The 22147-nt window shown below is 54.6% G+C and overlaps 1 protein-coding gene across 1 annotated transcript in view; it reads right to left on the bottom strand.

The window, feature by feature from the left end:
• Positions 1-22147, bottom strand: part of LOC113511295 (prolow-density lipoprotein receptor-related protein 1-like) — an 87613-nt gene that overhangs the window by 31326 nt on the left and 34140 nt on the right. The window contains 42 exon segments of the mRNA XM_052899683.1: positions 215-717; positions 807-965; positions 1052-1213; positions 1443-1678; positions 1765-1915; positions 2201-2334; positions 2717-2934; positions 4496-4683; positions 4897-5156; positions 5269-5351; positions 5522-5687; positions 5942-6116; positions 6434-6677; positions 6759-6769; positions 6990-7171; positions 7798-7998; positions 8626-8985; positions 9124-9574; positions 10565-10769; positions 11544-11760; positions 11933-12063; positions 12378-12480; positions 12579-12744; positions 12906-13005; positions 13164-13321; positions 13395-13531; positions 13608-13736; positions 13955-14086; positions 14318-14458; positions 14549-14713; positions 14971-15112; positions 15384-15481; positions 15621-15745; positions 17930-18153; positions 18236-18402; positions 18487-18643; positions 19287-19666; positions 19848-19935; positions 20195-20310; positions 20514-20720; positions 20797-21039; positions 21629-21896. Coding sequence (XP_052755643.1) covers positions 215-717; positions 807-965; positions 1052-1213; positions 1443-1678; positions 1765-1915; positions 2201-2334; positions 2717-2934; positions 4496-4683; positions 4897-5156; positions 5269-5351; positions 5522-5687; positions 5942-6116; positions 6434-6677; positions 6759-6769; positions 6990-7171; positions 7798-7998; positions 8626-8985; positions 9124-9574; positions 10565-10769; positions 11544-11760; positions 11933-12063; positions 12378-12480; positions 12579-12744; positions 12906-13005; positions 13164-13321; positions 13395-13531; positions 13608-13736; positions 13955-14086; positions 14318-14458; positions 14549-14713; positions 14971-15112; positions 15384-15481; positions 15621-15745; positions 17930-18153; positions 18236-18402; positions 18487-18643; positions 19287-19666; positions 19848-19935; positions 20195-20310; positions 20514-20720; positions 20797-21039; positions 21629-21896 — 7883 coding nt within the window.

The following is a 22147-nucleotide window of genomic DNA, read 5'->3' as shown; positions in this document are numbered from 1 at the left end:
GCCCGCATGTATCTGACCAGGACGGCAATTTTGAGTTATCTCGAAGAAGATTGTCAAAATAATGCTCACTCATTTCCAAGCAGGTTTGAGAAAAATAAATATTACACTATGACAATCTGTGCACAAAGTACAGCGTAAAACTGAACATATAATGGTCCTTCGAGTCGGATTCCCAATGAATGTTTATAGGCATGGTGGTGAGCGTGGCAGGTACCTGAGCACGCACTGGTCGAGGCGCGCGCAGCGGCGGGCGAGCGGGCCGCACTCGGTGCAGCCCAGCTCGTCGGCGCCGTCCGGGCAGTCGGCCACGCCGGAGCAGCGCAGCGCGCCGCCGATGCACACGTGGTTGCCGCAGCGGAACTCGGTCTCGGAGCAGTTGCGCGGCGCGCAGCCGAGCTCGTCGGCGCCGTCGCCGCAGTCGTCCTCGTAGTCGCAGCGCCAGCGGCCGGGCAGGCAGCGGCCGGCCGGGCAGCGGAAGTAGGTGGGGTCGCAGGGCGCGCGCGGGCCGCAGCCGCGCTCGTCGTCGCGCGCCGGGCAGTCGGGCTCGGCGTCGCAGCGCCACGCGCGCGGCACGCAGCGGCCCGAGCCGCAGCGCAGCTCGCCGCGCGCGCAGCGCCGCGCCGCGCACCACGCGCCCTCGTCCGACCCGTCCGCGCAGTCCGCGTCCGCGTCGCACGCCCACACCAGCGGCACGCAGCCGCCGCCCGCGCACGTGAACTGCGCCCAGCACACAACAACCTTCGCTTTACGCTAAACTGGCCCGCCCGAGATAAATAATTACAAGTAAACGAGCGCAGCGCACGTACGTGGTGCGGGGGGCAGGTGCGCGGCGGGCAGTCGAGCTCGTCGTCGCCGTCGTGGCAGTCGCGCCGCCCGTCGCAGCGCGCCGCCGCCGCCACGCAGCGCGCCGACACGCCCGCCGTCGCGTTGCCGCTGCACTTCCACTGCGACGACAGGCACGTGAACTGCAACCGCGCCCGGCACGTGCTGTACTCGTAATCGCTTCTAACCACGAACTCACATTGAAGAGGGCATAGCATGGTCTAGGTACCGTGTCGCAGTCGGTCTCGTCGCTGCCGTCGCCACAGTGCTGCACGCCGTCGCAGATGGCGGACGGGTGCGCGCAGCGGCCGTTGTTGCACTGGAATTGTCCGGGCGAGCAGCGGAACGGCGGACACGTGTCCGGCTCGTCCGACCCGTCGCCGCAGTCGTCCTGCGACCGACGCGACATACCACGATGTATCAATTCGTAAAATTTTATTTACTTATTTAAATTTTACAAAGAATTGTAAGTGATACCTAAGATTTACGATCAGGAAGACCACCGACCTGTTTGTCATTCCAAGTCATATAAACAAAATGTGTCGGAAAGTATCGAGGTAAGCGGTACTGGTAGTATGAGTGTATGTCTATCTAAGAGTGGTAGATATAAGGAGCGGTACCTGGGTATCGCAGCGCCACCAGAAAGGTATGCACTTGAGTGTGGTGCGGCAGACAAAGTGCGCGGAAGTGCAGTTGGGAGTGCACGTGCGGCCGTCCGGCTGCAGCACGAAATGCTCCGGGCACCCGCACCGCGCCTGCGCCCGCACAGTTCTTTCTCCCGTATCCGCACTCTCCTCTAGCGGTGACAGCAGGCACAGTCCACTGCAGTTCAGCGCGGCACACTGGTCCGACAGTTCTGCGGGGACGGTAGGGAAGAATAAAAAAAATTAAACATATCAGGTACAATATCGGCGTGAGGATATGTTGGGTCCTAGTCTATACCCGGTATGGGCGGCTGCCGTGCGGGATGCAGCACGCGTAGGTCCATGGGCTTGTGCACCGTGTGTGCGAGTGTGCGGCACTCGTACGCGCCGCCCGCGCCGTCTTCTAGTTTCGTTTCGGACGTACCCTCGGTGAGGGTCGCGTTCATTTTCTGCACAATTTACACAAAACGTTTGTAGATGGCATTTTCTGTTATTTTAAATAAAAAAAACTGTGGTTAAATACTCTCGTAGTTGATTTTTATCGCTTTAGCAACTGATACAATTATTTTTTTAACTATCAAGTGTTTTAATATTGCGGTCCTTCGAGCCGGATATTACCAGTTTATAAATAGAGACATTTTAATCAAAACAAGTTGCTAGAAGTCGTTTATACATATTATAATTTTCCTATCATATTTTGAAAAACTTTATGACGCGACAAAGTAGGAGTGTACCCGGTAGTGGTCAGCGCGCGCGGGCCGGCGGCGGCAGGACTCTAGCGTGCGCGTCTCCCAGTCGCTCCAGTACACGCGGCCTTCCCACACCGCCAGCGCGAACACGTGGTGCAGCCGCAGCCACGGCATGCGATCTGCGCATGCGTAACAGACAACGATCAAGTTATTTCCATGCTACTTATAGCTTTAGAATTCAAATCACCGCTATTCGATAAATAAGTTTCTACATATACATAAATATTAATGGACACCTTCATAAACAACTCAAAGAGATAAATCGAATGACTGCATTGTTGTATTACAAGTTTTAAATTCATGAAGACTGAAATGTAGCAATAAAATTACTGAAATACTTAAAAAATCCCTCGCGTCACAAAAGTCGGTAGCACTCGAAATGACGTCTATAGTATTACAAGTGTTTACAATCCGCTGTAGCCACCTTGTATAAGAGCATCGTATGCTTAAATGCCAGCGTCCTGCTACAATAAAAGATGAATGGTGCGAGCGCATAGTTACCCCTGGAGAAGAGTATCCGCACCCTGGTGCCGTCGAGGCGCGCTACGGCGATGTAGTCCTCGTGCGCGTCGCCGAAGTAGAGCTCGTTGGTGGCGTGCGAGACGGTGAGCGCGTTGGGCCACTTGAGGCCGCGCCGCACGATCACCGCGGGCCGCGACCCGTCCATGCCCGCGCGCCCGATGTGCGGCTCCGCGCCCCAGTCCGACCAGTACAGCGTGCTGCGCACCCGCCACCACCACTCAAATATTTGTTGCACCACCTAATATTTAACTAAACACCAGCTAATACTACTACTACTACCACCACCACTACTACTACTACTACTACTACTAGTGGCTGTGGATTTTTTCTAAGGACTGATTAAACAGCTAATTAAAGGTATTATGTATTTTTCGTATGCGTTTTCTTTCTCTTGAAATGGTATTTTGGAATTTTATTCCTTAGTTGTCTCGTAAGACATCGGGATGCAAAAAGAGTACGATACGATATGTAATCTATTGTGTTGTTTATATGCCCATAGATTACGGTTATCACTTTCTCCTCGAATATATAGTATTATCACAAGAATAAAAAACAGTAACCAGAAGTAACAATACTATTAATTCAATAATATAGACGCGACTTTAGCTGTACGCCATGTTAAACATCTTTAATGACGGTATATACTCGAAAAGCTTTAGCCGTGTCGGTGTGTAGTGTGTAGTGTGTAGTGTATAGTGTGTAGTGTATAGTGTGTAGTGTATAGTGTGTAGTGTGCGGCGTGCGGTGCGTACTGACCCGGTGTGCGGGTGCAGCGCGAGCGAGCGCGGCTCGGCAAGACCGCGACGCAGCAGCACGCGGCGGTGGCGGCCGTCTAGCCGTGTCGGTGTGTAGTGTGTAGTGTGTAGTGTGTAGTGTGTAGTGTGTAGTGTGTAGTGTGCGGCGTGCGGTGCGTACTGACCCGGTGTGCGGGTGCAGCACGAGCGAGCGCGGCTCAGCGAGACCGCGGCGCAGCAGCACGCGGCGGTGGCGGCCGTCTAGCCGTGTCGGTGTGTAGTGTGTAGTGTGTAGTGTGCGGCGTGCGGTGCGTACTGACCCGGTGTGCGGGTGCAGCGCGAGCGCGCGCGGCTCGGCGAGACCGCGGCGCAGCAGCACGCGGCGGTGGCGGCCGTCTAGCCGTGTCGGTGTGTAGTGTGTAGTGTGTAGTGTGTAGTGTGCGGCGTGCGGTGCGTACTGACCCGGTGTGCGGGTGCAGCGCGAGCGCGCGTGGCTCGGCGAGCCCGCGGCGCAGCAGCACGCGGCGGTGGCGGCGTCTAGCCGTGTCGGTGTGTAGTGTGTAGTGTGTAGTGTGCGGCGTGCGGTGCGTACTGACCCGGTGTGCGGGTGCAGCGCGAGCGCGCGCGGCTCGGCGAGACCGCGGCGCAGCAGCACGCGGCGGTGGCGGCCGTCTAGCCGTGTCGGTGTGTAGTGTGTAGTGTGTAGTGTGTAGTGTGCGGCGTGCGGTGCGTACTGACCCGGTGTGCGGGTGCAGCGCGAGCGCGCGCGCGGCTCGGCGAGACCGCGGCGCAGCAGCACGCGGCGGTGGCGGCCGTCTAGCCGTGTCGGTGTGTAGTGTGTAGTGTGTAGTGTGTAGTGTGCGGCGTGCGGTGCGTACTGACCCGGTGTGCGGGTGCAGCGCGAGCGCGCGCGGCTCGGCGAGACCGCGGCGCAGCAGCACGCGGCGGTGGCGGCCGTCTAGCCGTGTCGGTGTGTAGTGTGTAGTGTGTAGTGTGTAGTGTGCGGCGTGCGGTGCGTACTGACCCGGTGTGCGGGTGCAGCGCGAGCGCGCGCGGCTCGGCGAGACCGCGGCGCAGCAGCACGCGGCGGTGGCGGCCGTCTAGCCGCGACACCTCCACCGTGTCCGTGCCCTTGTCGCACCAGTACACGTTGCCAGCCACCCAGTCCACCGCCAGCCCGTCCGGGTTCTGCAGCGTGCCGCCGTGCAGCAGCTGCGGGACGGACCACACATGTCGTATACACTTCAACAGGTATACACGACCGTACAATAACGACCAGACGATCGAATTGTAATTTAGATTGCTTTTTATTTCTTTAACTAGTTTGAATAGAAATTGATATACTATTTGTCAAAATAAAAAAAGAGCAAAATAAACTAAATCAACAAAAATTTATGTTATAATTACATATAGGGAATGCTCAACCTGGTATCCGTCAGAAACCGGCTCGGCGGTGGCAGCCGTGTCGGCGGCGTGTGAGCGGTGGTGAAGGCCGCACCAGCGACGGATGGCGCTGCCCATGAGAGTGACGTCGCTCCAGTAGAGACAGCCGGCGGCCCAGTGTAGGTCCAGGGCTACGGCGTTGGTGAGATTGCGCACCAGCAACGACGTCGCCTCCGCGCCCGCCCGCAGCCACGTGCGCCGGATGTAGTACCGGTTAGTGAAGATCAGCGACGCCGGCACCGCTGCCAACAAAAATTTATTTGTTGATAAAAACTTATGTTTATGATCTGTACAAGGTCGCGAAGCGTGTACAAGGTGAAGGTGTGCGAGGTAGCAGCACAGCTCGGTACGTACGCGACACGGGCGCGCAGCTGGCGCCGTCGTCCAGCAGGCGGTACCCGTCCGCACACGAGCACACGAAGCTCCCCACTGTGTTCCTGTGCATACAACATATACACGTACTATAACATGGACAAAGATATAGGCTACTTTTTACCTCGGTCGGTAAATAAGAAGTTTATATTCTGATCATACGATCAAAGTCGCGGATAAAAGCTAGTATTAAATACATATGTTGATAGTGAGAGGGATGGTAATGGAGGCACACCTGCACCGGTGGTCGCAGGGTTCGTCCTCGGCGCACTCGTCAACGTCGACGCAGGCGCCGGCGGCGGCGCGCCGCCAACCGCGCCGGCACCAGCACGCCGCGCCCACGGGCAGGTCCGTGCAGTTGTGTGCGCACTCGCCGTTACGGATCAGGCACTCGTTGATATCTGCGGATATGGAATAAGTAATGTACCGTAGCGACGGCCGAGATGTAGATAAAGTACGCGACAGGATCTGGAGTAGTTTCATATGTAGATTCCACGGGTAAACAATAATGACCACAAACGTCAACAAAGTGACTTTTTATCGACTTTGATTGAACGGGCGAGTCGGGTACAGATCTCAAACAATTGTTATCACTTGAATTCGTAGGTGTAGACAAGTGCAGGTGTGCGAGTATAGGGCAGGCGCGAGGACGTACTGCAGCGCCACTCGTCGCTGTAGTCGCCGCAGTTGTCGACGCCGTCGCAGAGCCGGTCGCGCGCCACGCACGCGCCGTTGCGGCACAGCCACTCGTCGCGGCCGCACCGCCCGCCGCCGCCGCCGCACCGCGCCCGCCACCAGCGCGCCGCGCCCGAACGACGACACGAACGAGCCTGCGCACAGAAAATTATACATATATATACATTTATATAATCCGCAAACATAGGCAAGTAACAAGACATTGTAGCAAAGTAGTAATTCAGCGCAAACTAAAAAGGATTTCCGAAACTGTATCGTATAGTTTAATCATATTTTAATTCGGCTCGAAGGACCACTTCATGAGCGAATTACCCGTCCGTCAAAAGTCGAATAGCTCAGCTTTTTAACATAATATATATGTATGTCGCTTCTTTTCACGATCGATGTTTGATTGTTACTTTTACTATAGCACAACAGTTTTGATATAAAAGTGAGAGAAGCGTGTACTGACTGCACGTGTGCGGGTCCTCGTCGGTGCCGGCGCCGGCGCCGCCGCCGTCCTCGCAATGGTCGCGGCCGTCGCACACGAACACGGCGGACAGGCAGCGGCCCGCGCAGTACACGGCGCCGGCCTCGCCGCCGCAGCGCGCGCCGCCGCCGCCGTCGCCCGCCTCCAGCTCCGCGTCGGCGCCTGCGCATCCAGCCGGCTCGTCCGACCCGTCCTCGCAGTCCGCGTCCCCGTCGCAGTACAGATTCTACCGCACAAACCGAATAATTATTTATTGATATGCTATTAGCATATCATTTGGAACTATAATAATAAAGTGCATTCAAACAAGAGCAACGTCTATACATTTGAAATGTCATACATGAAACGGCTGTAATATATTGATACAACAAAATAGAAAATCAACGCTCAGAGTTGCATGGAGGCGTAATTGTAGTAAAACACGTGTCTTGGAATGAATTTGCCTTGTTCGTGCCGCGCTGCACCGTCGGAGAGTATAGACCTAATGTCTGACACTTCTAAGAGTACGACTGTAAAGAGTAAAGGGGGGTATACGCACCGGTTCCAGGCACGTGTCAGAGTGTGCGCACTTGAAGTTGCCGGGCGGGCAGCCGCAGCCGGCCTCGTCGGCGCCGTCGGCGCAGTCGCGCCGCCCGTCGCAGCGGCTGCCCGCCGCCACACACTCGCCCGAACCGCACGCGAACTGCGCCGCCGTGCAGTTGCCGATCACCACTGGCGACTCTGCGGACACGCACCGCTACTACATGGCCACTCTCTACTCCTCCCTCGACCTCGATCTCACCCCATTTCCTTCATCAGCGACTGTCGAGTGTAAGTGATGCAAGTAATCACTTACATAAACGTCATCTATTTATGTAGTATATAGAATTATGGATTGTGTTCGTTAAACTACCTAAGCTAGTTCGAAAACACTTAAGGATGTCATACGAACAGAGAAAATTACAAGTTGATGTTGAAAATCGTATAAATAATCACTTTAAAACAAACCACGAACGACGTTAGTGTTCTTCTGTAAAGATATAATCATCATCATTATCTCGGCCATCCATCCAGCAATCCACTGCTGATCATAGGCCTCCCCATAGAATGCCATACAGCTCTTTTGTAAAGACAACACATTATCCACTAAGTTCACGATTTCGTATTAAAAAAATTAAAAGCCTTAATAAATAATATCAATAATAAAGGACCCAAAAGAGACCCTTGTGGAACGGCCGATAGTATCACATATATAGTCTATCCTGTATTACAATACACCATAAGAAGTTAAGAGAGACAGACAGTTTGAAGGTGAAATATTGTATGTATCGGGTGACATAGTCGTTGTCCCGGAGGCTGCGACTTACCGCAGTGCGGCCCCTCGTCGGAGCCGTCGGCGCAGTCGGCGCGGCCGTCGCAGCGCCAGCTCAGCGGCACGCATTCCAAGCCGCCGCCGCCGCCGCCGTCCGGCGCGCCGCCGCCGCCGTCCGGCGCGCCGCCGCCGCACCTCCACTCGTCCGGCGAGCAGCTCGTCAGCTCCTCCTCCTGCTCCGCGCTCATGGTCGTTACTGGTTTTGGGAAAACAAATACATATAACATTGTTCCGTTACATTGAGAGATTGTATCGTTAGTAATAACTAGGAGTTCGGGCCGATTTCACACGGCTAGATGGATAGATAGGGAACTTGCACTTTGTATTAATTTTAAGAGGCATTTTTTTTTACTTTGTTTTCATTATTTCAGCCGTTAACTGTCCACTGCTGAACATCAGCCTGTTCCATAAGGGGAGCTTTGCCATTAGTTGTCACGCTTAGCAGGTGGCTTGGCAACCGCAGTTAGGCTTTTAGAGATGTTTTAAAAGACATTATTGTAATATTTGCACGGATATTTAATTTTTCAAAAAAAAAAATGAATAAAATATCTGTGTTACTCGGAGATAATGTATTTTTTATAGCTAAAAGTATTTTTTAAATCAAGTAGTTTTTGAATTAATTCATTACAAGCAATAATTTTTTTTTTTATTATATTGGTACAGATAGACGTATAGATTGAGTAAATTGATTTGAACAAAGTATAATTTGAATTGAATTGAAATGACATATCAATAAGAATATGTTGCAATTCATAAAACGGCGTTTTATGGATTCGTAGTAAAATAGAGTGAATGAATTTAAAGGTGGGCAGGGGAGGCGTACTGGGCGGGCAGTTGTCCTCGTCGGTGCCGTCGGCGCAGTCGGCGTGTCCGTCGCAGCGCCAGGCGGGCAGGTAGCAGCCGGCGGCGCGGCAGGCGCGCGCGGCCGGGCCGAGCGCGGCGCAGGCGGCGGCGCCGCAGCCGCGCTCGTCGGACGCGTCGCCGCACTGCGCCGCGCCGTCGCAGCGCGCCGCCAGCGCCACGCACGCGCCGTCCGCGCACGCGTACTGCGCCGCCGCGCAGCCGCAGCCCGCCTCGTCCGAGCCGTCGTCGCAGTCGCCGCGGCCGTCGCAGCGCGCCGCCGCCGCCACGCAGCGCCCGCCCGCGCCGCACCGCGCCGCGCCCGCCGGGCACGCGCGGGACGCTGCGCACGACCACGACCACGCTCTCATCACCACAACACCAACTACACTACATCTCCTCGGATGTTGTGTACTAGGTGCGAGTAGCGAGTAGCGAGTAGCGAGTAGCGAGTAGCGAGTAGCGAGTAGCGAGTACTGACTGCAGTAGTAGAGGTCCTCGTCGCTGGCGTCGGCCGAGTCGGAGCAGTGCGGCACGCCGTCGCAGACGAGCTCCTGCGGCAAGCACGGGCCCTCGGCGCACGCGAACTCGGCGGCGGCGCAGTGCGCGGCGGCGGGCCGGCAGGCGCGGCCGTCGGCGGCCACGCGCCGGCCCGCGCCGCACGCGCAGCGCGCCGCGCCCGCGCCGTCCGAGTAGCACGCCTCCGCGCAGCCGCCGTTGCCCGCCGCGCACGCGTCCGCCGCGCAGCTCTGGTGGTCCGGCGCGATGGCGACGATAGCCATGGGGCGCGGCACGTCGCGCCGCAGCGGCGTCACGACGCCGGCGAGCTTGTCGGCGCGGTAGACGGCGTGCGACACCCAGTCGGTCCAGTACACCCAGGCGCCGCGCACCGCCACGTCGAACGGGTGCTCGGCGCGCGCGCGCGTCACCACCTGCGCCCGCGCATGCCACTGCCGTTACCGTACCGCGCTTACCAGAGATCCGGGACATTTGGACATATCAATGTACAGTTTGCAACAAACACTTCAACACAACCATAAACGTCCATTCGCCAGTTGAAGAGATCCAAATATGGGGAAGCCTGCGTCGTGAGAGCGGCTATGAAGGCTATGGTCTCGTGATTTGTGGATAGTAACAATATATGTTAAACAAATAGGGAATTGTACATTCACCTACTTTCATACTAAACTTCGTTTCTTCTTTGTTGATATTTATTATCAATTATTTTCAGTTCTCAGATGTTTTCCTTTGTATAAGCCTAAGTCTACCTTGATTCAGAACACGAGTTACTATTGACACTAATCAATACATAAAGATATATATATATATTAAAATATACAATAAAATATTACATAAATACTAAATACATACACTCTAAGTAAATATAATAATACCTTTCAACTTTTTCTTGAAAGAGGCAATAGAAGGACTCTTATATGTGGGAAGGGAGTTTGTTCCATAACTGGGCAGTTCGATACGAGAAAGAGCTGCCCATTCAATGTGTCCTACACAAAGGAAGCTCGAGCATCCTGGACTGAACTTGACAGGAGCGTTCAGGACGAACTGGTGGTGGTAATACTCGTAATATAAACCGGGAGCGGAGGTACGGTGTTTACGTATTACGATGTACGTAATCCTGGCAGTGTTTGTTTGTTATGACGTCACAGCAACACTGACTACTACTGGCCAAACAACCATTACCATGTAGGGAGAGGGGGAGATTGTTAGTAATGAAGGGCCCAATTGCTAGCAATATACCCAACCAGGTCGATCTCCACGTGGTCCCCCAGGTAACCGTCGTGCCGAATTCTAGGCGTATTCATGACGACAGGTTAACTGACCTGCCTTCTCATGCATGCAGTTATCATGTGTCCCTGGTACCCACCAGTGACAGGTGGGTGTGTACGGTACAGTGTACGTACGTGTCGGTGCGAGCCGTCGTAGTTCATGCGCTCGATCTTGTCGAGGCGCGCGTCCGCCCAGTAGATCTTCTTGGCGGCGTGGTCGAGCGCCAGCCCGTTGGGCATCAGGATGCTGGTGGACACGATGGTCTGCAGCCCGCGCCCGCTCACGTACGCGCGCTGGATGCACGGGTGCGACTCGTTCCAGTTGGTCCAGTACAGCCGCCTAGTGTTCAATGCACAGTGCAGTGCCGCCTGATTGCGACCGCTACCTTACAAGCGCCTGCATTTAACGAGGCGCGGTACAAAGTAAACAGATTGAATAGCTCACAGCGTAATGTACTTTCATGACTTTTGTAGTGCACGTTTACGGCACGCTGTTTATACCATCATCATTTCAGCCGTTAACTGTCAACCGTTAACCGCTGAATCTGTCCCATAAGAGGAGTTTTGCCAGTAGTTGCCACGTTTGGCAGGCGGATTGACAACCGCAGTTAGGCTTTAAAGATGTTTTAAGAGAGATGCTGCTGCCCTTCCGTCGCCCTCCCTTAGTCGCCTCTTACGACACCCACGGGAAAGGAAGAGGTGGTTTATTTTATGCAATTACTACAGTAGCAACTACTACAGGGCGGAGTTCCTCAATACGGAAAGGTCAATATACAGCAGTACACAGATAGCGGCAGACATGATGTACACAGGTAGAAATTCAACGAGATAAATTTACCAAATCTGCTCTCCTAAACATGTAACATACGAATTTATCGATAGACACATTAACGTTACCACGTATATAAAACGAGACAGCGAGATCCAGAGCCTTGTTCCTTTTCATACATATATTAACATATAAAGTATTTACTGATAAAGTCGTTTGTGATTATGTAGACAGAAGCAAACGATATATGTGAAATAGTGTGTCGTGACACCCGAGTGAGCCCGAGCCTCACTGAGGCTAGCGACACCTAGAGGGTGTAGTGCACATACAGCGGCGGAGTGGTACCTCTCGCAGACGTCGATGTCGATGCCGCGCGGGTGGTCGCCGGGCGGCAGGCGCAGCACGGTGCGCGGCTGCGGCGCGGCCCGGCCCCGCTGTCCCCGCCCCGCCGCCGCCGCCGCCCCCTGCACGTGCGCGCCGCGGATGCTGGCGGCGCTGTTGCACGTCCAGTACAGCCAGCCCGACTGCCACTCGTACACCATGCCCTCCACCGCGCCCACCTCTGCGACCGCGATCGCAATCATTCGACGCTTTTATAGTCACACACCATACAGTGCAGCGAGCCTCTCCATGGAGACTACGTCTAGAAGTACTCATGAGCTGATACAAAGCGAGGCGGACATGCAGCCACCCAGATCACGAGCAGCCAGAGTGAAGGAGACGACGTGACTCACGGTCTATGAGCAGCTCGTGCTGCGAGCCGTCGAACAGCACCGTGTTGATGGAGCCGCGCTGGATGTCCGAGTAGAACAGCCGCGACTCATTGTACGAGTACGCCAGGCTGATCGCGTTGCGCATCAGCTCCCTGCGCGCGCGCACACATACACAACGCGTTGCGGGAACAAAAGACATACATTGAAAAAACTTGTTTTGTGAAGACACTTGTAGAAAGACCTTATTTTATAGAAGCTACATTGTTTGTATAATTGTTTAAATTTGGAAAAGTAAGATAGCAATAATAGTAGATGTCAGAAACTGTAACGATACAAAGAAAGTAGACAGACAAATATGGCAATAGCACTTTTCTTTTTCATTGGTTATCATTTTAGGCGTATAAAATTTTGTGATCCTTAGAGCCGGATCTTTTCTGCGCAGAAATATTATTAGATAACAACGTACTTATTTTGTATGGAGGGGTAGGGCGAGTTGAGGTCCTTCTCGTCGGTGAGGTGAATGCTCTCGATGCTGGTTACGCGCGAGTACATCAGGAATGACTCGTACGCTACACACGACGAGTTATATTGTAATAATATAAATTATTTTTTAAAAGTCAATACGAGGTAACATGGGTTAGTGCCGTATGTGGCCTGGGTCACTCACGCGTGCAGTTCTTGCCGTCGGACGCGAGGTCGCCGTGCGGACAGGCGCAGCGCGGCCGCGTGCCGTCCCACAGGCACAGCGCCGCGCAGCCGCCGCCGCCGCCGCAGCCGCCGCCCGCCGCCGCCGCCGCCGGCCCGCCCGCCGTCCGCGCCGCGCTCGACCATATCTGCGGGCGGCGCGCTACAGTGCTATACGTACGAGGCTACACTCATAATGAAAGTTCAAACATTTCTATACTATCGTTCTCTGATATGAGATTCCAAAACTGTAATTCCACTTGCAAAACGTAAGTTCTTTATATATGTTTTAGAAATTAGTAACACTTACAAATATGTCTTTGAGTGTGTCCCCGAGGTTGTCGCGCAGCACGCGGTAGTCACTCATGTTGGTAACCGGCGCCGCCAGCACACTGCCGTGTTGCACCATCCTGCCGAGAGACGGTCGCAATAGTAATAAAAAAATTTTAAAAGTAAAAAAAGGAAAGGACGGTATAGTGAAGAGAAAGAGAGTAGTACATAATGAAGAGGCGCGAAATGAGTAATTAGAGTAAGGAGTAAGAAGATCGGTTAAGAGATTGATAGTTACGTGTCGAGCCAGTAGATGGTGTCGGCGTGAATCGCGAGTGCGGCGATGGCGAGGCGGCGCGGCGCCGCCGGCCGCGCCAGCCGCTCGCGCGCCGAGCCGTCGTAACGCATGCGCCACACCGATGCCTCCCACGTGTCCGCCCAGTAGACCATTTCGTTCTGCGAACAGCGGCGAAACCGTGCTTTACTCCCGGTGTTCCGAGGCCGCGACGTGCAGGGGCAGCGTACGTACCTGCATGTCGAGTGCGATGTCGCCGACGGCGGTGCCGTTGTGCAGCAGGGTGCGCTGCGAGCCGTCGGGCCGCGCGCGCTGCAGCCAGCCGCCGCCCGCCAGGAACAGCCAGCCGCGCGCGCCGTCCACCGCCAGGCCTGCAACACGCCGCGGCCGTTACGCTGCGCTCTACGCCTGCCTGCGCCGTCGGTCCCGAGTATACCGAGTACGCACTGGTGACGGCGAGCGGGTCGGTGTCCAGCAGCACGTAGCGGTGCGAGCCGTCCAGCCGCGCCACCTCCACCAACGCGCGCCGCGGGTCCGACCAGTAGACGTTGCCCGCCACCCAGTCCACCGCCAGCCCTGCCGCAGTATGTGCATACTTATATAAATATTCGTATAGTCGATATTAATGTATATATAGGGTTAACGCACATTCTAGCAGAAGAAAATATTTTTATTGCAATACAAAACCCAGGCGGTCCTTCGAGCCGGATGCCATTGCTTTATGTTAAATACGCGTTTTTCTAGACAGGGCTTGTATAAGAGAGAACGTATAAGCATGTATAAGATGTACATACCGGCGAGCCAGTCGTAGGAGTGCGTGTCGAGCGGTTCGGGTTGCTGCACGACGAGCTGCCGCTGCGTGCCGTCGCGCCGCACTCGCCACACGCTGCCCGCCTCCGAGTCCGCCCAGTACAACCAGTCGCCCTCTACAGCATCCGCGGATAAATTTGATGACTCGTACAGATAAATAATTGAATCGAAAATGTTAAAGCAGGCTAGTCACTCATTCTATTTTAGATTACTTTTTAGAAACAATTAGAAGCTCAGGAAGCCGAATGCATAAAATAATTGCATGTAGGCTTATCCGATCTTGGAGGGAGACGACGAAGGAGGAGAGAGGGTGTTTACGCTTGAGAGAAAGAGAAAGAGAGCGTCACCGGCGTGGTAGTCGATGGCGGTGGCGAGCGAGAGCTGCGGGATGGGCGGCAGCAGCGAGTGCGCGGGGTCCGCGGGCGTCGCGTTCAGCGGCACGCCCTGCACCTCCCAGCTCAGCGAGTACACGAGCACGTCGTCGACCGCTGCACACACAACAGCGAGGGACAGTTATCGGCGACGGTCGCGGGCCGGTGTAGGGGTAGGGGTAGGCGCGGGCGCGGCAGGCAGCTCACCTCGGCAGGCGTGGCCGTCGCGGCGGTAGCCGGCGGCGCACAGGCACACGCTGTCGGCCGCCGACACGGGCACGCACAGCTGCGGGCACGGCTGCGAGCGTCGTCCGCACGCGCCCGCGCCGTGCTGCGCGTCCGCCGCGTACACGCGCAGCGCCAGCACGCCCGCTGCCGACACACGCACTCACGCATCCACCACAACACACAATAATATGTGAACAACTTCTGACTGTTAACATCAGTGTAATCTCATATTATTATTTAGAGTTTTGAAATAACTATTCTTCTAATCACGAATTTTGTAGGAAACTTATCACTACCAGACATGTGAAAGCAAAGTACTTTTTCCTACGTTCTTGTGGGCGAACGGTGAACGCTTTGAAAGCCAGCATAGCTGTACGTGTGAGTAACGTGAGCATAGTTACGCGTATTGTTCCGGAGCAGCCGCAGGTGGGAGCCGTCGGTGTCGTTGCAGGCGTACAGCGAGTCGTCGCGGCCGTTGGCCCAGATCACCTCCCCGCCGTACACGTCCAGCGCCGCCGGCCACGCGCCGACCGGCAGCGGCACCTGCGCACATGCACCACCGTCATCGCCTTCACATTATCCCATCGTCACCATTACCACCACTACACTAGCTCTAGCAGTGGTTCTTGTCTATAGTGACGTATAGTTGGGTTTTTGGAATACACACATATACAGCAAATGCATTTACTGTTTAAATACTATGTTAGGGATTTCAGAATTTTAATAAGGGACTATAAAAATAAAAATGATGCATAAGAGATAATATGCATGAGTATCTCTCTCTCTCTCTGTACATGTCTACTACTGTACTCACAGTGTAGTGTTTGCCGGTGTGCCCGTCGAGGTACTGTATGGTGGCCGATGCGGTGTTCACCCAGTACAAGCGATTCTGCTTCACGTCCATCACCATTCCTGCATATTGATTAAATATGCATTTCTTAACAGTTTGAGCTAGTCGAGTACAATTTTTTGAAAAATCTCACGGAGGAATAGATCTTTTCCGACGTCTACTCAGATAAAAATATAGACAGAGTGGTGGCAGCATACGCACCGGCGACGTCAGCGAGGTCCGGGTCGGCGTGGCGGTGCAGCAGCGCGCGCCGGCCGCCGCCGTCGCAGCGCGCCGCCTCCAGCAGCCAGCCGCCGCGCCCGCGCCGCGCCCAGTACAGCACGCCCCTGCGGACCGACACTCGTACACAACCCATCCCTTTCCTAATCCCAAAATCCTTCCTCCGACCCCGTCCCCCCATCTTTCAATACGACCATGGCAGAATAAAAAAAAACAACATACCCCAGGGAGGTACCAGCAACCAGATTGCTGGAGAATTCTCCCTCGAGCAACCACGCCCGGGCTATCCTGCGTATTCAGGGGGGGGGGGGGGCAAAATTCCGCTCTTTGGTACCAAGGGCAAACGGAGCAAGATGTTGCAGAAGCTCAATGTGAGCTTCTGCAACATCAGGGGAATACACTTCAACTTAAACGATATCCACCACCACCTTGAAACGACGTGGCCGACATTGCTCTTTCTAACGGAGACACAGATATCCTCTCCAAACGAAACTTCATACCTGATGTACCCGGGCTATACACTTGAACATTGTTTTGTTCCACGTGCCGGTGTATGTGCGTATGTCAGAGAGGATATCTGCTGTCGACGCCTTGGGACTCTTGAAGGTACGGACCTGCCCATTCTATGGCTGCGCGTAGATTGCAATGACCATACCTGCATCTATGCGTGTCTATACAAATCCCACAGCGGTAACACTGAAACCGACCAGCTCATTGAGCACGTCCAAATGGCTACAGATTTCCTACTTGAACAGGTTCCTTCCGCTGAAGTGATTCTTGACGACTTTAATGCCCACCATGCCGAATGGCTTGGTTCACATACAACCGACTATGCGGGAAGATCCGTTCATGACTGCTTTGGCTTATGGTCTGACACAGCTTGTTTCCTCGCCTACGCGAATCCCTGATGTGTTGGACCATTCACCTTCACTGCTGGACTTTCTGCTGACCACCCACCCAGACAACTATGTGATCTCCATCGAAGCCCTGCTTGGATCGTCGAATCATTGTTTGGTACGGAGCGAGGTGCCTCTTACGAGTCCGACTCCACCTCGTTCTATGGGTAGACATCGCATTTGGCACTACAGGTCAGCAGATTGAGATGCGATGAGATGCGGATTTTTTTCGCATCTTACCCATGGAGGCAGGTTTGCTTCACACTGGATGATCCCGACGCCATTGCCGATTCCATTGCTGATGTGGTGCTTCAGGGAATGAAATTATTTATTTCTAATTCTGTGGTGCCCGTCGGTGGGAAATCCCAGCCCTGGTATGGAGCCTCTTGTAGAACAGCATCTCGTTTAAAACAGGAGTGCTTCCTGGCCTGGGCTAAAGGTGTGGCGAGGTCCTAACACCAGTGCCCTTAAAAAGAAGTACAATTCTGCCTCTAGGTCTTTCAAAAGAGTTATAGCCACAGCGAAGTCAGAGCATAGTAGAATTGTATTGTATTGTAGTCAGAGCATAGTAAATACAAGAGATTGGCTAGTTTGCCTTCGGGAACTCGAATTTTCTGGTCTCATGTAAAGGTCTCGCGAGCACATACCGATGAGTGCCGGGATAGACTTGTGTTTGAAATCGAAATATTACTCCATCAAGTTTCGATCTGGGGTGAACAAAATCTTGTCCAATTTAACCCTAAGAAGACACAATTCTGTGCGTTCACCACAAAAAAAGATGCCGTTTGTCGTATCTCCTCACTTTCGAGGCACTTCCCTTGATAAAAAGTCGAGTCTAAGAATCTGGGCGTTGATATATCTTGTGACGTCCGGTCATCTGGAGGAGAAGGCTAAGATAGCTTCCAAAAAGTTAGAAGTGCTCAATAGGGCGAGATGGTATTTCATGCCGGAACACCGCCTGAAATTATATAAAGCTCAAGTCAGGCCGCATTATGGGCAGGAGCGCCACAGTACCAACTCCTTCCGTTAGACCATATTCAAAGTCGGGCAGCTCGAATTATTGATAGTCAACGCCTTACTGTCCGACTTGACCCACTGAAACTGCGTAGAGATGTTGCATTTCTGTGCATCTTCTACCGAATTTATCATTTATTATACCAGTATTTCCGAACCGATACCACAACATAACCTTCAAGAAAAGAGTATATTCCTTTTTAAAAGGCCGGCAGCACACCTGCAATGCCGCTGGTGTTGTGGGTGATCATGGGCAGCGGTAGTCACTTACTATCAGGTGAGCCGCATGCTCGTTTGCCCCCTGTGTTGTACAAAAATTTATAAAAAAAAAAAAACAACGGCGCCCGCGCGCGGCCGGGCAGCCACGGTTTGCGGCGGTACCTGAGCGGGTCCACGGCGAGCGCGGACACGTTGCTGAAGCCGTCGGCGTACAGCAGCGTGTAGTGCTCGCCCTCGAGCCCGCTCACGGCCAGCGCGGGCCCCGCGGTGTAGTACAGCAGCCCCGCCGCCCAGTCCAGCGCGAAGCCGCGCGGCGACACGCCGCCGCCTTCCGCCACCGGAGTCACGCCGCCGCCCGTCAGCCCCGTGCGCTTGATCTCGTTCGCCTGCCGAGCGCACACACACGCACGTCACCATCGGCGAGCTCGGCGGACCTACTCACTGCGACGCGTGTCGCTCGAGACCGACCTCGGTGTCGGCCCAGTAGATGGCGTACTGCTCGGCGAGAAAGTGCAGCTGCGTGGGCGCGGTGAGGTGCGGGCTCGACACGGTGGGGATGGTGTGCACCAGCGGCTGTTCCAGGTCCACGCCGCGCAGCTCGCCGCGCCGCCCGATCAGCAGCACCTTCTCGTGCACTGCGCCAACCGAGAACGGCGATTACTCATGAGCGTCCACCGCGAGAACCCATGCGACGCCAGTGACGCGAGGACGGAAGGTACCTTCGCAGGAGAGGCCGTCGGCGGCGAGGCGCATGACGTGCGGGCAGGCGCACACGCGCTCGCGCTCGCTGTCGATGAGGCACAGGTGCGAGCAGTTGCCGTTGTTCACGCCGCACGGGTTGTACTCGCTGGCCGGCTGCCGGCTCGGGTGGATCACCTGGCGTGTTCACATGTTCTATCACCTATGTTAACTTGTTAACTCTTAATTCTGGAGTACAAATAATTTACTGTACACTTTAATTATTTTAGAGCGAAAATAATAATTTAATCATGTCAAAAAAGGATCAACACGGAAAAACTCTTATATTGTTTATTGTGTAGGGGACCATATTTGGTGTTTCTTTTTTCTGTGTTTGCTGTTGGCCACAAATGACCTTTACAGCTTCATCAACGTATATGCAGGGGCGAGTACAGACAACACTCCAATACCGCGAGAAAGAAGCGACGATAGGCGTCGGCTCTTTCTGATGGACTGCGGCGTGTGCTCAAAGGCGACAGAGTGACTTAGACCTCGGCCTAAGTCACGATATTTCGATCCCCGTCGAGGGACGGCGAAGGGTTGGTACATCGTTATGGATGGGGACTTGAGAGTCGTAGGGATGTGCACGGGCGCAAACCTGGTCGCGCGCGAACCGTGTGTCACGGTGGGTCTCCGCCAGCGGGAATGGTGTGTGCGGTGTGCGGGTGTATCTGCAGGGGTTCTTGACGAACAGAGAGGCGCGGCAGAGAGGGGAATATATGGTGTGTGGTGTGATTCATAGTAGGCACAGTTGTTCCCCGTTGTAGAGTAGTGTGCGCACCTTGATGTCGAAGGGCTGCGTGAGCGTGCGCTGCACGAGCGTGACGTCGCTGCCGTTCCACTTGTTGGCGCGCGCGACGCTGTTGCTGCGCCAGTCGGTCCAGTAGACGTGCGCCTCGAAAACGGTGAGCGCGAAGGGGTGCGCGAGCGCGGCGTGGCGGCGCAGCACGTGGCGGCGGTCGCGGCCGTCGTAGGTGGCGGCGTGCACGGCGTCGAGGCGCGCGTCGGCCCAGTACAGGCGGCGCGCGCGGTGGTCGAGCGCCAGCCCGTTGGGCCAGGCGCCGCGCGCCGCCAGCACCACGGCGCCGCGCCGCCGCCCGGCCAGCGACGCGCGCTCGATGCGCGGCGCCGCCGCCTCCCAGTCGCTCCAGAACACCAGCCCTGTCACCACGCCACCACTACACTCTACGCGCTACTCTCTTATAAACCATCAACTCTAACTAAACTCTCGGCCACGCTCCGCGAAAGATCAATCATTATGAGTACGAGTACAAAAAGTAGCTTTTCATCGCGACAGTCAGCGGCCGAGCAGCCACAGATGGCGTATCAGCGAGAGACTCACCGACACAAGGGTCGACGGCGATAGCGCGAGGGTTCTCCATATCACCGGCGATGAGAGTGCGACGGTACTTGCCATCCAGTCGCGCCACCTGGACAAAGTTAACAACTTTTTATTTATATCATCGTGATACGACGTAAATGAGGCTCCACTGCTGGACGTTGATCTTTTGCCATTAAAAGGAGGATTGATTTATCAACTTTTATGACGCACGACGGGCGGTACCTACGGCATAGTTATATTCCCAGTTTTCTTTTGTTTTATGCACTGATCGTGTTTCTTTTATGTAATTCACGGTAACAACATTATCGCTGTTCCTACAGTTTGATATTTTAGAACTTTGATATTACCTCGATTTGATGCAGGCTGCTCTCTACCCAGTACAGGTTCCCGGCGACCCAGTCCACCGCCAATCCCTCAGCAGTGGACAGACCTTGCTGTACTATAACTTCGATTCCGCTTAATGCTGCAGAAAATGTCTACAGTGAGATACGTAGAGTGCCAGGAGCACTCGCCGAGTTTAATGGCAGTAATAATATGGGTGTAGCGACATCAAAGATTCTAAAACGAAATTAAATTAATATTATGTATTAATATTAAAGTAATATATTTATTTTACTATGTGTGCGCAGCGTGGAGGGGGGAGGGTAGTCGTGCGCGTGCTCGTACCGTTGCCGACGATGGTGCCGCGGTATATCTTGTCGTCGACGACGTCGGTCCAGTAGAGCTGCAGCGCGCCGGAGGCGGGGTCGCGGCGCCAGTCCAGCGCGATGGTGTTCTTCAGCGAGGAGATGAGCGCGCGCGACGTGGCCGCCGGCAGCTCCACGGCGCGCACCTCGTGCCGGTTGCTGTACACCAGCAGCGGCGGCGTGCTCTCTGCGGACACACGGGCGCTGTAGCAGGCAGCCGGCTGGGGGCGGGGCGGCACGGGGCGGGGCGCGGCGGCACGTACCGGTGCTCTTGCAGGTGAAGCCGTCGTCGGCGAGGCGGTAGCCGGGGTAGCAGGTGCAGCGGTGGCGCTGCTTGTGCGGGCGGCAGGTCTGCGAGCACACGCCCCAGGCGGTGCAGGGGTGGCGCTCGCCGCACGTGAGCTGGTCGGGCTGCAGGTGCAGCGGCGCGGGGCACGCGCACACCGGGCCGCCCGGCGCCGGCCGGCACGCGTGCGAGCACGCCGCCAGCGCACACATCGGCTCGCCTGCAACCGCCGCTCCATGTACACGGGCCGGCGTGCTCCAATAGTACATTACTGCAGCGGCCAACAACTGAGGCATTGATGGACGACCGTGCAAATGTGGGCCGAGGCGTAGCCGAGGCACACATACGTGAGTCCATTAATGCCTAGTTGTGGCCAAGGTTTATATAGTACTTTTCTCAAACAATGCGTGGAAATTAAAAACACAATTTTACTTTTTAAGTTCATTGATGAATAACGAACAATAATAATCTTTCACGCGCCATAATGGTCCTTTGTTTTTTTTTCAATAAATAGTTTTCTATTTGCAAGCCAGTTCGAAATTTAAATAAAACCTTTTATTAGTTACCTCCTTGGTAGCCATGTTTCGAAGTAAAAGGTCATTCCATTTTTAAATTACAGGACCGATATGAATATAAATAGTAATTTATCTGGCCGCAAAACACGACAGATATGGATTTCATACAACTTTTGTCGGCCGCTGCCCGCAAGTATCTGGCCAGTACGGCAAGTTTGATTTATCTCGAAGAAGATTGTCAAAATAATGCTCACATTTTCAAGCATGTTTGAGAAAACAAACTATGTCACTCACCGCAGCGGTCCGCCTCGTCGGCGCCGTCGGCGCAGTCAGCGGTGCCGTCGCACAGCTGCAGCAGCGGCACGCAGCGGGTGCCGTTGTCGCAGCGCACGGCGGGTGGCGCGCACTCCGCCTCGGCGTTGGCGGCAGCATCGGCGTCGGTGTCAGCGTCGAAGTCGGCGTCGTCGTCGTCGGCGGCCGTGCCAGCGGGCGTGGTGCTCGTCTCGCAATCTAGCTCGTCGGATGCGTCGCCGCAGTCGATGCGCGAGTCGCAGTGGAACTCCTGCCGGCATCGGACCACACGTGAATGGACAGAGGAGCCACTCGATAGGCATTATTTAGAAAAAATAGTAATAAAAATATATACAAATTTAATACGTCTTTTTATAAAAAGTGCGAGGCGAGACCCCGTGCCGCAGTGCGCCAAACGCCCCCTGAAGATTTTCGGATGAAGTCGAAACAATTGTCGGAAATGACGAAACACAGTGGGTTCGTTAATTTCCCGATATATATTTATGTAGACAAATTTTTATT

The sequence above is a fragment of the Galleria mellonella genome, unplaced genomic scaffold, assembly GCF_026898425.1.
Source record: "Galleria mellonella isolate WM207_F2 unplaced genomic scaffold, CSIRO_AGI_GalMel_v1 utg625, whole genome shotgun sequence".
Taxonomy (NCBI): domain Eukaryota; kingdom Metazoa; phylum Arthropoda; class Insecta; order Lepidoptera; family Pyralidae; genus Galleria; species Galleria mellonella.
This window is presented reverse-complemented; position numbering and strand designations above follow the sequence as displayed.